This window comes from Solea senegalensis, linkage group LG17 (assembly GCF_019176455.1).
Source record: "Solea senegalensis isolate Sse05_10M linkage group LG17, IFAPA_SoseM_1, whole genome shotgun sequence".
In the NCBI taxonomy this organism is placed as follows: Eukaryota; Metazoa; Chordata; class Actinopteri; order Pleuronectiformes; family Soleidae; genus Solea; species Solea senegalensis.
Genome location: NC_058037.1, coordinates 17,649,707 through 17,664,841, shown reverse-complemented (window position 1 = coordinate 17,664,841; position 15,135 = coordinate 17,649,707). Strand labels below are relative to the sequence as shown.

The 15,135-nt window shown below is 40.7% G+C and overlaps 1 protein-coding gene across 1 annotated transcript in view; it reads right to left on the bottom strand.

Moving 5' to 3' along the window:
- lama2 (laminin, alpha 2) overlaps positions 1 to 15,135 on the bottom strand; it is a 182,816-nt gene that overhangs the window by 62,549 nt on the left and 105,132 nt on the right. The window contains exons 21-27 of the mRNA XM_044049818.1: positions 14,380 to 14,591; positions 7,923 to 8,029; positions 6,651 to 6,923; positions 5,124 to 5,304; positions 3,175 to 3,311; positions 1,605 to 1,736; positions 562 to 666 (exon numbers count right to left, since the gene is read on the bottom strand). Of these exons, the coding sequence (XP_043905753.1) occupies positions 562 to 666; positions 1,605 to 1,736; positions 3,175 to 3,311; positions 5,124 to 5,304; positions 6,651 to 6,923; positions 7,923 to 8,029; positions 14,380 to 14,591 (1,147 nt within the window). The remainder of the gene's footprint in view (positions 1 to 561; positions 667 to 1,604; positions 1,737 to 3,174; positions 3,312 to 5,123; positions 5,305 to 6,650; positions 6,924 to 7,922; positions 8,030 to 14,379; positions 14,592 to 15,135) is intronic.

Sequence of the window (15,135 nt, the reverse complement as noted above, 5' to 3'; positions counted from 1 at the left end):
TGTCTCTAACATGAACTCACTGACTCTGACTTAACTTTGCGAGGCAGCACTGAGCTGTCGGCAGGTAGACTCACATTGACCGTTGTCAGCGGTGAGAAAACTTCAAGGTCTTATAAATAAAACAGCGACTTTTTTTTTTTTATCCCGTACTTCGTGGCGTTACTGCTCGGGAAGACGTATCAACCTGTAAATCAGTTTGTTTTCTATTTATTCACCACGTATGCACCTGATTATACACCTGCTGAAGGTGAAATGTATGTATATTTGTACGTTTCTTGCCTTCTTTAAACACATTCAAAGGCATTTTATAGACTATCATGAAAGAAACATGTTGCTGTTTTACCTTTTTTTTACCGTCTTTCAACTACCTCCCTTTAACTTTTATATTCCGTTGGGACTTTTATACCTGAAATTGTCTGGTTTCTGTAACTATTTGTACCACCTATGCTGCTTATCTTACGATCTTGGATCTCAAAGGGACTTCCCTGGCTAAATAAAGGATAATGAATAAAAATCACCCTTAAACGTCATGTAGGAAGTAAAACTTGTGTGCGTTCATACCCTGCAGCTGCATTTTCCCGTGCGGTCAGCGCAGGCACAGACTGCCCTCTCCAGGTCACAGGTCTGGCTGTCCGATCCCGCCACGTTACACTTGCACTGCGTGCACTGTGAGGAGATATAAGAAAAAAAGAATATGCGTCCGTTATCAACGACACAGCAGGTGCAGGAGTTGTTTAGTGGCTCAGCTTTAAGCTTCACCAAACCATTCAACTTCCAGACTTGTCCGGCGACTTCACCATACAATCACATTATTTTCAAGTTATTTTTATTCTATTGCCATGGTATTCAAGGTAAAATGTCACTGTGTTACTTGAATACAGCCACAGTTGAATACATTTTTAAGAGTTTTTAACTGCTTGTGTTTGTGTGGATGTTGTTGATCTTCAGGCTGCAGTTACCATTTGAAGTGTTTCTATTCAAGAGTCAAAAAAACCTTGTTGTCTTTAGACTAAAATGTGTGTGGTTTTTTTTTCAACAGTAAATATTTTTCTGGTTTCTTTGCTCCAATTAACAAAGAAATCGTTACATTTAAATAAATATGTTAAATATTTTGGAGGTTTCTCATTTGAGAACATCATCCTTGTGAGGTTTGGGAAACACTGATCGACATTTTCTGACATTTTACAGACTAAATAACAACTAATTGACAAATGAATCGATGATGAAAGTCATCATTAGTTGCAGTCCTGAACGGTATAAGAAATAAATACAAGTAGAAGAACTAAAAACTGAATTTTCATAGATAATATAATAATATAATATAGTGTCGAGCAACCAGAAAGACGTGTTCACAAGAAGTGTTATTTAGTTTATTGTGTACGTGTGTATGTCAGTCAGAGATTAAAAGATTAAAATATCTTTATTTCAAATGATTTATCGACCCTGCATCCGTCATCATGTTGTCATGTTGTCGCACAGAAAGATCCTGAGTGAAGTTCTGTCCTTTTTTCTCTTGCTCAGTACGAACCAAAGGACATTTTACAGACATTAAAAGTAACTTATTATCATAATTGATTTATTTACATATTTATTTATTTATTTACCTGAGGAAAGTCTCTGTATCCGATCTGACACTCGTTGCACTTCTCTCCTCTGTAGGAGTCCCGACATAAGCAGCAGCCTGTGTTCATGTTACACTGCTGGGTCACGGAGCCCACCACGCTACAGCCACACTCCTGGAATACACACACAATACAAACACAAAATGAACACACACTGAACATTTAATACCACTTGAATCCTTTATGCATCTCATCTGAGATACAGACATTGCACTGACACTACTTTCCTTACCAGCAGGTGGCAGTAATCTGGATTTTTTTCACTGAAAATGGGAACTGGAACACGTGGCTCAGTAATCAAGTTGACTCTGGACACATTATAGTCCTATTTGTGTTCACTTTAGTCCAAACTAAAGACGTAAGAACAATGACGGCTGGTCGTCATGGCAGTATGACATGATCTTCTGGCAATTATTATAATTTGCAATAATTATGGGATGTTACCCAGCCAGTAGTGTTGTAGTACTCGAGGTCGGTCTTTTTGAAGGTCTCCGTCTTGTCTCGGAATCACTGCATTTTTACTCGGTCTCGGACTCGGGATTTTATTTCAAGACCACAACTGTGGGGATATCAATAAATGTGGGCCCCATAATGGTTCTTATTTGGGCTGACAATATGGCTCCTGAGCTGGGTTTGTCAGTGGTTTTCCTGGTGGTCCTATCATTTTAGCGAGACCATATGGGACCTCCACAATGTCCACGTACTGTACATGTAGTACCCACTTAGTTCTTACTTAGTACCCACTTATTACTGAACTTTGTACTCACTTAGTTCTTACTTAGTACTCACATAGTACCCACTCAGTTCTTACTTAGTACTCACTTAGTACTGAACTTAGTACTCACTCAGTACCCACTTAGTACCCACTTAGTATCCACTCAGTACCCACTTAGTACTCACTTAGTACCCAGGTAGCCTGGAAAAGATAGTAAGAGGGCAGGGGATTAAAGAGGGAAAACACAGGTGGGTCCACCATGGAAACCATGGACAATATATATATATATATATATGTATATGTATATGTATATGTATATGTATATATATATATATATATATATAACAGGCTCCAATTGAATTGGAATTGGTTGTTTCCAGTCAGTGTCAACGAGCATTACAGCAAAGCATGTTATGTGAGAGGGCGATCCTACGAGACGATTAATGCATTGTTTTACTCTTAAAAAACTCTTAAATGTTTGTATTTTGTTGCGTTTTCTTTTCAGACACTTTACTTGGAGCTGTTTCACTTTGTGCTCTTGTTGTTCAGTATCAATAATACCTGCTGCATTCCGCTCTGTTTGTCCTCACATGATCGTTCCCCGGATCAATGTTGTCATTAAAGCGAGATTCGCGACACGCTCACGCTCCAGCCTCTAATTGCTAATAGTCTATTACGACTTCTGATATTTGACTGTTATTGCTGCCTCGCGGCTCCTCAAACACTCTGAGCCGAGCAAACAAGCTAGTGTGATAATAGGAGAGGAGAGGAGAGGATGGGAGGGAGAGAGGGAAATAAGAGAGACAGAAGAACATCACTCTGAAAACACAGACGTACCTTGCAGCCAGTTACGATGTCGTGGCCCCAGTGGTTGAGAGCGCAGCGGTCACACCTCTCGCCGACAGTGTTGGGAGGACAGATGCACTGTCCTGTGCTCGCGTCACAGTTATTTCCCACATGGCTGCACTGGCAGGCTGCGACAGAGGAAGTGGATTAAAAAGGAAGAGACCAGAAGAGAGCAAGAGCATTATAGATGCTTTTAAACATCTTCAGGTTGTGAACATAGTTTTTCTTTGACACTGTCGCATGCTAGCGGGTCTGTCCTGTTTCTGTCAAAGATCCTCTTCATTTCTGAAGAATTATTTCTAGTTATGTCGCCCATAAATCTGAACTGAATCTGGATCTGAACTTTCGTTTCCAAGCAGCCAGATTTGATATTTTTGCCCGTGCCATGTTGATGTTTTGCAAACGGAACTTCACAGTCGTCACCTGCAGCACGACTCACTTTATGTCAATTTTTCCCTGAAATGGGACATTATTTACACACTTGTACACAATTAAAAGTGCCAAAGAAGAAGAGTTGAAGGTAGCGAGTGAGACCATAAACTCGTCTGCACACGTCTGTGCCCGGGGAGCAATGGTGGATTGGGTGCCTTGCTCAGGGGTACCCCAGCCCTTGGTCCCTCCCGGGATTGAACCGGCAACCTTCCAGTTACAAGCCCAATACCTTTCCTCTTGGCCATGAGCTGCCCGTACTTTCCCATAAAAATTAAGCTTAAAGTATTCTATTACCAAGTGAACAGTGGACCTATTTTCCATAGACTTCCATTCAAATCGAATTTGCAACCAGTGCTGTCGCCCCCTAGTGGCTGTTCAGGGTGTACAGTATATGACAGAGTCTATTTCCTGAAGCCACTCTGTGCTGCTTTGTTTTTTTACATCATGTCAGTGCAAGTGAATCTTAATCCAGTGCACACCTGAGTCTCCGGCCGCTGCTGCTGCTGCTGCTGCTACACGAGGGCATAATTATGTCACTGTGTATGAATTAAATTGGTCATTTTGTAACACGTGAATCATAATCTTGGGATAAAAATAGAAAATAAGCTGCGGGGTTGTTTCACTGCATCTCCATGTCTTTAATGTTAGGATTAATGACGAATGTCTTTGAGTAATTCAAAGAGAAACGACTGTCCACACAAGTTTCATTTAACGGCGCATTTTTGCGCGGCCAGTGTCGAACACCAGCTGTGACGTCGAGTCTGTGATATTTGGGACCGAATCCGAGCAAACGCTGACCTTTAATCTGAGACGTGGACGCACACGTGTGCTTGTTTAAATCTCAACTGACACACCGCGACTGAGGATTTTCAGTTAAAGTGACATATAGTATAGAAAGTGTCTTTCATTTCATGGATCCATGAGTAAACAAAAGATTTATACAGACGTAGGTTTTACTTATACATAAACATATAAGATATTCAAAACATCTGCATATTTACTTTTCACAGGGTATTTTCTTTTAGGAAGCCTGAGGTTTAGCCATGGATTATATGCTCATTTGAAGAAAAAATAATAGAGGTTAAGCTATGGATATTATGCTCATTTGCAGAATAAAATACAAACACAGGCGCATACGAAGCATCTTTTTTTCCAGTGATTACCATTTTGTCTGTCTCAGTGTTTTCACTTTGTTCTGCTTGTGGGCAAAAAAAAAAAAAAAAGAAAGAAAGAAGATTTTACTTTGTAATGATTATGAAACGATGCAGATGCATTTTTGACATGACATAATAGCTTTTCAAGTACGCCGCAGACAATTTGCGTAAACTTTAAATTAAAACGAAAGCGGGGAACAGAGCGGCGGTTTAATGAGGACAGCACTTTGTGAGTGCTGATGCTGCTCCGCCGGCAAATTACAGTAAGTACAGGAGAAAATCTGCATGTTTTTCCGACGGACTGAGCCTTGTGTTGTTGTGACACTTCCATCTGTCCCGCTCGTCTCTGCTTACGTGTGCAGCCGCCTTCCTGGAAGTTGAAGAACCCTCGCGAGCATCGGTCACATTTGGGCCCGCCGACGCCCGGCTGACACCGACACTGGCCGCTCTCGTCGCAGTCGAACGACTTGGAGCCGAACGAGTTGCAGTGACAGGGGACGCACTGTCCACGCGTGCTGAGGCCGTGGGTCTGAGCCTGGACACACACACACACACACACAGTGACAGAGACAAAGAGGGAGGGCAGTTAGTTAAACATGAGCTGAGGACAGCTAGTAAACTTTAAGTGACTTTTTCAACTTCAAAACAAACAAACGCAAGACACTTCAGGTTCCTCGTACCAGCCCATTGCTTTCAGTATCAGTGTAGCATAATCTAATCTATAAGTTTACTAGTGTTTTGTATTGATTCCACTATCTTTAATCTTTAATACAGGTTAGAATTAAATAAAAGATTAAAAAAACAATGAGAGTAAGGCACAACATAAGTTATGCTTTGCTTTAGAAGCAAAATAAAAACTGCACCAGGAGCTAGAGTTATCTCATAATTAGATAACTCACACGTTCACAAACTGGCTCTAAAGTTAAAGGTTGCCATTCTTTAGTAAAACTGCAATTCAATAACATTCAGTGCCAAAATGGTGATATCACGTGTAAAAACCACTCGTCATGCTTTCACGTCTCCCTGCCAGGCAAGATATGAAGCTCCAACATGCAATCCCATCATGCAACAGTCCAAAACGACACCATTTTGGCAGGAAGCCTCGCTGATCGAATCCATAAATGACCAGTATTTACTGATGTGCCCTGGGACACCACGGCTAGTAGAAGACATTTTATCACCAGAAGATCCCACGCTGAAGACAAGAGCACATTTTTTTAAGATTCATATTTTATTCCGTTTTTCCTCTTGCGTTGTCTCCTGCGCACTCTCTGGAGTGGGATGATGGAAAGTTTATTAGAACGTGGAAGATGTCAGGTTACTGCAGGTCTGGAATAATGTCCACTCTCTGACTTGTTCCTATACGAGTGGAAAACACTACGGGGACATGATCGAGGGTCAGACCAGCTCACAGTCTGTCAACTTCTGTGATATATTATATTGCTCGATCTCCGTGGATTTAAACCGGCGCAGTGAACTCTTGACAGACTGAAACCGGTACTGCAGAAGCTTTTTCCTGCCAAACAAACAATCAGAGATACGTGACAAGTGGAGCTCCACTGTATACCAGGGTATGAAAAAGTCAAGGTGTCAAGGCAGCTGTCACACCCTTCCTTAGGTATGAGCTGTTTTTAATGATTTCCCCCCAAAACAGAGTGCAGGAATCACTCAGGTTCTGTGTCTTCTCTAATCTCATACTGTCCCATGACAACTCCCTGCATGATGGAGTTAAAGGTATTACACTTGTGTTCCCATGCAAACACACACTAAATCACCGTGGAGACAAAATGTCTCCGTTGAACTGTTGCACTCCAAGTCAAAAGAAAACACTCCCATGCTGCTTCAAACACACCACTCTAACACACGTGCCGTGTGTTTTACCCCCGTCTTAGGCCTGTACGCCCCCCTGGGGCAGCCCCCCGTGCGTGACGGCCCTCCCCATCTCTGCTGCACGGCCTCCACGGGGACCCGCTCCACGGGCCGCCGCGTCTCCCGCCGCTCGTGACTCGGGCGGCGTGCTTCGCAGCGGCGGCCCACGAAGCCGGGGCGGCAGATGCAGCGGCCCTCGATGTCGCAGCGCTGAGACATAGAGCCGTACGCGCTGCAGCGACAGGGCACGCAGTCCTGACGCTCGGCGTCCCACCAGCAGTTAGGCTGAGACCAATCGGAGCGCAGGGCACAGAGGGGCGACCAATGACAGGGAGTGAACGGGGAAAAGTGAATTTACAGAGTTGGTGATAACGAAACAAAAAAAAGTCATTGGAAAAGATGAGGAAATTACATTTTTCACACCATTATAACAGACAGAGACTTTACATGTTATAATACAGGAGGAAAAGGTTTGTGAATTACACTTTTAGAAAATATAAATTGGCTTCTGACCAACAAGGTACCAACTAGGTGCATAACTATAAAAAATAAAAATGTTACTATTCTGCATCTTTGGTTTTGGTGAACATAAATGACGTAACATTGTGCGTTTGCTGCTTCACTCATTTGTAAACGGGTCTTGTCAAGCAAAACTATTGGACCTGACTGAGGGAGCGTTTGTGTGTATACACCAGCAGCACGGAGGCGGGTGGGGCAAGAAGCATTTACCCAGTGAAACTGCTGTTTTGTTTGAAGAGTGCTATTCATTTCTGAATGTTTTCTTGGGCACTTGTTTGTGTTTTCAGTCGTTTGCAGCCGTTTCTGTTGCCTCTGTCATTAAACAAATCACTTCCTGTGTGCAGTACAGGAATGTCGCTGGCCGAAAGTGCACATTTGTTCTTATTTTAATGTTACGCAGTATAATTGTCAACAAAAATACTCACTAAATGTAAAGTAAAAGGGAAACTACTGTAATACTGTAAGTTAGTTGGGTCAAAATTGAAATCATGATTTTTTTTATTGAAAAAACTGGCTTTGAACGTGACATTTTGAATAAACCTTTTGAATTTACCTTGAAATTTTTGCCGGATAATTGAAGTGGTACAGGAAGTCAGACACCTTAACAACATTAAAAGCACTATATTCAGAATAAAAGCCCCCATTTTGTTTCGATTATTAGGTTTTTGTAATTGCTTGGGGCCTTAATCGTAAAAGAAACAAGTTTCGATTGGTTGCACAGCCCTCGTATGGCAGTAAAGATACTTAAAATATCAGAATACTCACCACACACTCGTCACACTGTCGTCCAACCACGTTGTCTTTGCACGGACACTGTCCAGTCTGCTTGTTGCACACCTCGTGTGCTGAGCCGTTCGTATGACACTGACAGGCTGCCGAACAGGAAGGAAAAAAACACATTTAACATCAGTTGCAATTTTCTAATTCTAAGTCTCTTTACAAGGAGAAAACAGTCATTGGTTTGACAATAACTTCCTGCTGCAGTGCACTGAATAAGAAAAGCTCATATCCTGCTCAAGGTCTTGTTGAGGATTTACTATAAATATGCACTTCAATATCCTGCTCACTGCACAAAAAAAAGGATTGATTTAGACTCTGCACATTGTTATTATTTATTATAATGAGCCAATAAAAGGCCAAAATGACAAAAGCAAACAAGGCTACAACACACATTTCCATTGAGTGAAGAATGTTAATTTTCCCCGTTCATTCAAGTGAAAATCCAGCGTGAAAATCAGCACAAACTCATTCCTCTTCACATGGAGTTACAAAAAAAGAAGTCAACTCCACTCCAGCAGAAAATCCTGACAAGACATTTATGAGTGGAAAGTTCACTGATGTGTAAATTTAAAACTTGTGATTGGGAGGAAAAAGTTTTTCTTTTTTTTTTTTTTTCTCTAGAACTATCTTTGGGCCCCTAAAGCTCCAAAGATGAAGCGTCCATGACGCAACAGAGGAAGCGACGCTAAGCAGGTTCTCCTGAAGAGGGGCGGAGCTAAACACCGTTGACGGGAAAGAGCACTGAGTCATCTCAATTTTAAGGTACACTGAGTATCTACCGCACATCACCATCAGCCTCCCTCCTAGTGAAAATGAGGCGTTGCACCCTGACGATCTCTGAGTTTTGGAGAGGGAGAGAGAGAGAGAGAGAGAGAATCTACCCGTTTTATTGCTGATGCGGCACAATCTACTGAAAGTAAAAGCAATGGAGTAAGCACAGAGAAACTAAAAAAAAAACAACAGTTATTATATATTCATTTTCTCTCTTTACAGTAAGTTTGCTGCAATTTAATAAACCATGACAATATTTTTTTTCATCTTGTACCGACTCTTTGGCACTGAGGACGACTGAATAACGTTCAGTTATTTTTATATATTCATGCTCCATTAATAAGTTACTTCTATATCTCTCTACTTAAGCTGTATAGATAGATACATATAATTATTTTAATACCTGTTTAGACAGTAGCTCTGGATCTATACATACTTTATATCTTCTGCTGTTGCCATCATGACCATCTCTGACCACAACACTGTCCATGATAATAATAATAATAATAATAATAGATTTTAAAGCTTTGTACAAAAGTGAAATCTAAATATAAAATAGGGCAAATGTACCATGACTACTTTAGTAGGAGTCACTTTAAAGCTGCAGTGAGTAAGTCCTGGTGATAACAGTTGTTGTTGTTTATGATGTTCTCGTCTCTTTGGTCTTCATAAACAGAGACATAGTAAGAATATTTCCTTCATCTGAAAACGTCACTGCAAAACTATCTGACCTGGCTGGTGGAGCGTTTGTGTGCATACACCAGCAGCACGGGGGCGGGCGGGAGTTTTTATCCAAAGTCAAACTGTTGTGAACTCCTTTGACGATGGTTTGAATGTAACATTGTTCACTTTTAAAACTGTTAAAATGTTGGTCCCTGACGTAGGGTCACTATTCACATTTTATTCCTTGCAGCATGTCACATCTGACTCAGCGACTCAGTACAGAAAAAAGTGGTATCGTCCCATCCCTAGTATAAACAATTACAGAAACATAAAAGTATGATTTTTCTAATAACCAATGCTGTTAATTTAGGGCAGCTGAGGGTTTGGGTGGACAACAGACATATAGTATCTGACAGTATCTGACATGTTGATGTCCTTATTCTAAATAAATAAAAGCCAAACATTTGATCTTTTTCTCCCTCATGTTCTCTATTTGTGAACTTTGTGAACGACTTGAACTTAACTTAACTGTGCGTGAGCTTGTTTTGTGGGAAAAGAACACACACCGACAAACGTCAATCAAGCACAAAGACACACAATTAAAAAAGCTTCTTGAACACGTCTCCCATCTGTTGGATGTGCTGTCACATGTACACACACACACACACACAGACACAAGCATGTCCACCTTCTCACCATATTAGCAGCACACATGACATCCCACGTTCACACGTGTGTCACTGACTGTCCTTCTCTACTCTAACATGTGAAAGCGACACAACAGATGTCCACACACACACACACACACAGTAGCACATGCACATGCCTGATTAAACACACAAGACAACATGCATGTACGGTCGAGCGTATGTCCATCTCTGTTTCAGCCTCTCTCGCCCGTCTTCCCCAGTTTCACCGTTCAGGAGCCATCTGGACTCCATTCTGTCATCACAATGAAAAACCTCTTTTTCTTTCTTTCTTCAAAAAACAAATGTGTCCTTGATTGTAAAGATGACATTTCCTTTACAAGCTGAAGCATATGATGTTGTTTTGTTTCCCGGGCAATCACTGCAAAGTGGTTATTGTGCGTCTACTCTACATTATTAGCACTTAAGTGGAGGCTTTAGAAAGAAATCTGAATGTCAAACTTTCTATTCTGTATCCACACAGTGCAACAAGAAACACATCGTTAGAGTAACGCAAACCAATAAACAGACATCTTCTGCTGAGGTATTCAGATGTCCTGACTCATGTGTGTGACATTTTCATCGTCAGTCAATCAATCTGTCGTCTTCATGGAAAGTGAATTGTGAAAAAGCCATTTTTGCCTGAATGGTGGGTGAGTTTTTTTAACTAATAATGCAGGTTTTTTAATTGTTTCTAATGCTCACGTCAAGACATTTCTTTGAAGGGCTAATGTGAAGTGAGCAAACCATCTGTGTGTAACAGTCAAGTGGCAGTCAGTTGCCATGGTTTATTGCCTATTTTCCTCTAAACATTAACATAATTGGTAAAATCAACATTAAGTTCTTTTGAAGAAGACCCAAAACTAGTGATTGAACTCAAAAATGTTTACTGCGGTTGTAACTTAAGTGAGAAATAGGCCAATTCTCACAATAGACTTCCATTCAAACGCTGTTCTTTCTGCCCCCTAGTGGCCATTCAATCTTCTTAATTGCTGTTTGGATTCAGGCAGAAACCAGAAGACTATGTGCACTGTATGTGCAACTTTTAGTCAGTGCAGTTTTTATATATGCTGTCAGCTTCCAATGTATTTATTTTACTTCTTTATTTTTAATATCCATGGAAAATCAGTGGACCCATGGTCCATGGTTCCCAACCTGGGGGTCAAGCCTCATCCAGGGGAGCGCCAGGGATCACATGAGGTTATTCAAATGATATTTGTGCATATTAAAGATAGAGAATCAGAATTTAAAACAAATCTCTTTGGTCGACCTTTAATTTCCTCTGTGACCTCTGAACTGAGAAAGGTTTCAAAAAAGAAAACAAGGCAATATCTCAAGATTTACCTGGGTTTTGATTTTATGGAAACGCGGGACAGTTTGAATCCATATACACTGAGAGAAGAGGAAACTACAACTGCTGTTTATTTGTGCATATAAATGTTGGGGTTGGACGAACTGCTTTGTCTTGGGCACAAGGAAAAAAGGTTGGGAGCCATTTCTCTAGATGACAGTATGAGACAAACTATTAAAAATTGTGATTTTATAAATGTATAATTACCTCAGCAAATGAATACATGTGCACTTTGGACAAATGTGTGACAGTGAAGTCCACACACACACACACACACACACACACACACACACACACAGCGCCCTGCAACGACCTGCAAATGACTTTCCTCAACGTGACAAATGAAGAGACGAGTTAATTTTCTTGAATTTGTTCCTTCCGACAAATTGCTTTGTGGTTTCGTTTGCTTTTCAGAATGAAGCCATTCTCCATTACCGCTCTTGATTTAAATTGGACCGCTAAAGGTGGGGTGGGGGTGGGGGTGGGGGGGTGAGGCGGCGGCGTGGGGAGGGCACAAAATGGCTGCTGCCAAAATGAAGAAGAAAAAAAAAAGTATAGGATTTTTACAGTCTAATGGTGCACAAATGGACTCAGTGTGAACTCTACTGCTCCACTCAATAAAATTCATTAAGACTGAGGGAGATGGGAGAGCGAGGTAGACACAGAGAGAGAGAGAGAGAGAGAGAGAGAGAGACCTAAACTGACAAAGGTATAGAGAGAGAGAGAGTTGTTGTGTTTTAATAATTCCTGCTGGTCTTTTGTCATTTGTGCGGGATCAATAATAGCCCTCCATCTCCAGACACGAGCAGCCGATCAGCACTGTGGGAGAGCAATAGATCAGGCTGATTAATCAATAACCATTTAGCTGGGTGGAGAGGGGGAAACAACTGGAGAACAATGAACTATCAAATACACATTAATAGCATCTGTCAGCCACCCATCTGTCTGTCTGTCTGTCTGTCTGTCTGCCTTTGTGCTTGTCTGACGCTTTTATTATCCGTCTCTTCTTCACCGCGAGGTGCCCCCCCCCCATTGGTCTCCACTTGTGCTGATTCCACTGTTCTTTGATGGAGATAATAACAAATGCCATCTGTATCTGTACGTCTGTATTCACTTTGCTTTTTTTGCTTTTTAATTCATTCTCACTCTTCACCACAGCTGGCAGTCAGTGGGCTGCTAAGACATCACACCTCCTGCCCACACACACACACACACACACACACACACACACACACACACACACACGCTACATGGTGTACTATGGTGCTCTGTGTTTAAGTGACGTGATCAAAGGTATCATTTTGTAAGAGGAAGTTGTGCTCGTCAGTCTAATGCCCCCACTGAGACACTGAAGCAGGAGTCCTGCATAATGATTCCCTGAAATGTTTTCCTCTTCCGACGCATGTTTTTAATGTGATTACAGTATCCTTGAATTTATCTATCTATTTATTTTTTCATTATGCAAACAAAACTGCTTCAGTGAATATGTTGCTTTTATCCAAACCATCCTCTGCGTCCCAGGAGGTCATCGCTTAAAATCCTCTTCACACCCCAATTGTAACCAATGAATGAATGCATTGTGACAACAATGAAAAAATTCAGTCACCCGTGGAGCGGACAGGCCTGTAAAAACACCATCCCTTCATAATGAATGCCCCAAATTAATTAATTTGATCATGACGCACCAAACACACGGTCATCTAGTAGGTGGTGTCATAACAAACAAGGGAGACATTTACCTAAATATCAACTTAACTTCTTTCTTGCCCAAAATTTAAGCACTTCCAATGACTAATGACTATTTAGGGCGATATTCAAAAACTTTCATGGATTTCAAGAACCCACAGGAATCCTGTTAACCTTTAGAAAACAGACTATTTTGGCTGCTTTTTTTGTCCGTTATTATGTTTAAACATACAGTATATACAGAGGCTATAAGAATGTGCAATAAAGAGTGTAATTTTCATTAACTATATAAAAACACCTGAGCAAAAAGTACTCAAAATGATTAAAATCGGATTGAATTTGTGAAATCTGGAAATACATCACAGTTCAAAGATCCCTTGGCTCGTTTTTATGAATAAAAAGAAAAGATTTTGTGACTTCTGCACAATTATTGCTGCTTCATATCACTACAAAAAAATGTGACATAAAATGAATCATAACTTTGACTCAACAACACATAAGAAGACAAAACCCCTGCATTCTGAATATTTGACCTATAAACACACACCGCCAGGATGCCCATATAAGGACATCCCGTTTAGCATGGGTGCACCTACAGCACAGATCCGTGCCACATGGGCACTAAGGGTTAATTCTTTTCTATCAAAAAACCTGGTCATTCAGCAGTTTTACAGGGTAAAAGATTTTGTCCCTTTCTGTCTCTGCACTGCTGGTGTATACAGTCAAATGCTCCCTGAGTCAGGTCTGATAGTTTTGCTGGACAGAGCCCAAATGTTTACGACGTTATCTGTTCACAAAGACCAAACAACAACGACAACAAAATCCCCCAAAGTTACACAATGCAGCTTTAAATCAAAAAGTATATACTTAATAAAATGTTCTATTTGGCTTGAAAATGAGTGTATGAAGCCTTTGTTGAACAGCAGCCACTGAAACCAGCAAACAAACGCAATAATGTCACTTTCAGGAAGAAATTAGATGCTAATGAAAGTTCTGCCTTGTACCAGCGCGAGTGCACATTAGCAGCATTATTAAAGCTGTGTGTGTTTAATTACTTCTAAACTGTAAAACACAGAACTGACGATACAGTTTACACACTGTAAAATTAAATAAACAGAATAGGCCTTAAATTGACTGCAAGACAAACACCGAATGACAGTTTCCTGATTAAAATGTTTTCATATTTCTGCAATAATTTACTAAATCCTTAATTCATTTAGTAATTGTAGCTATTTGTATTATGTATTAATGTATTTATTTTTTGTATGAATGCCGGGTCACTTACGTCTGCAGTCTTTCGCGATGAGAGCGTCTCCATAGTAACCATCAGCACAGCTGTCACACTCCGCGCCGCCGTAGCCTTGCCGGCAGTGCAGACACTGGCCTGTGATTGGATCACAGCTACCAGGTGCCGACAAGTCCAGATTACCGCTGCAGTCACACGGCTGGCAGAGGCCTCCTGGTGTCGTGGGTCTGCCGTAGTATCCGTTGGAACATCTAGGAGGCAGCAGAGAGGCGACAATGAGATCATGATGATGTGGATTTGTTTATGGGTGTGATGTAAACTCTACGGATGAGTATGAGTGCCACAAATAATAATTTAAAGAAAGAAAAAAATAAATAAAACAGCATGAATTCTGAGATTAAAGTCAGAATTCTGACTTTCCTGTGATTAAAGTCAGTCTGACTTTTTCCTCTGAATTATGACTTTTTCTTTACTTTACTTTTTAAACATGTGGTCCTAATACTCTTCCATAAAACACAATCTGCTGCCTGAGGAAAGCATTTAATTAATTATTAGATATTAGATGCATGAATGTCTCCCTTTTTTAGTCCTAGTTGTATCCCAGGTATAAATAACAGCACAAACTTTCAAATTATTTTTTGAAATACCCAAACAATTCATCAAAACACCATTTGGTGAGCATTCAGATTGTAATCCTCATGTTATTCCTCCTTAAAAAATGTATTTTAGTATAAGCAAACCCTGCATCGGTCTTGATTATTGAGTACATTTTCATATTCACACAGATAACACTTG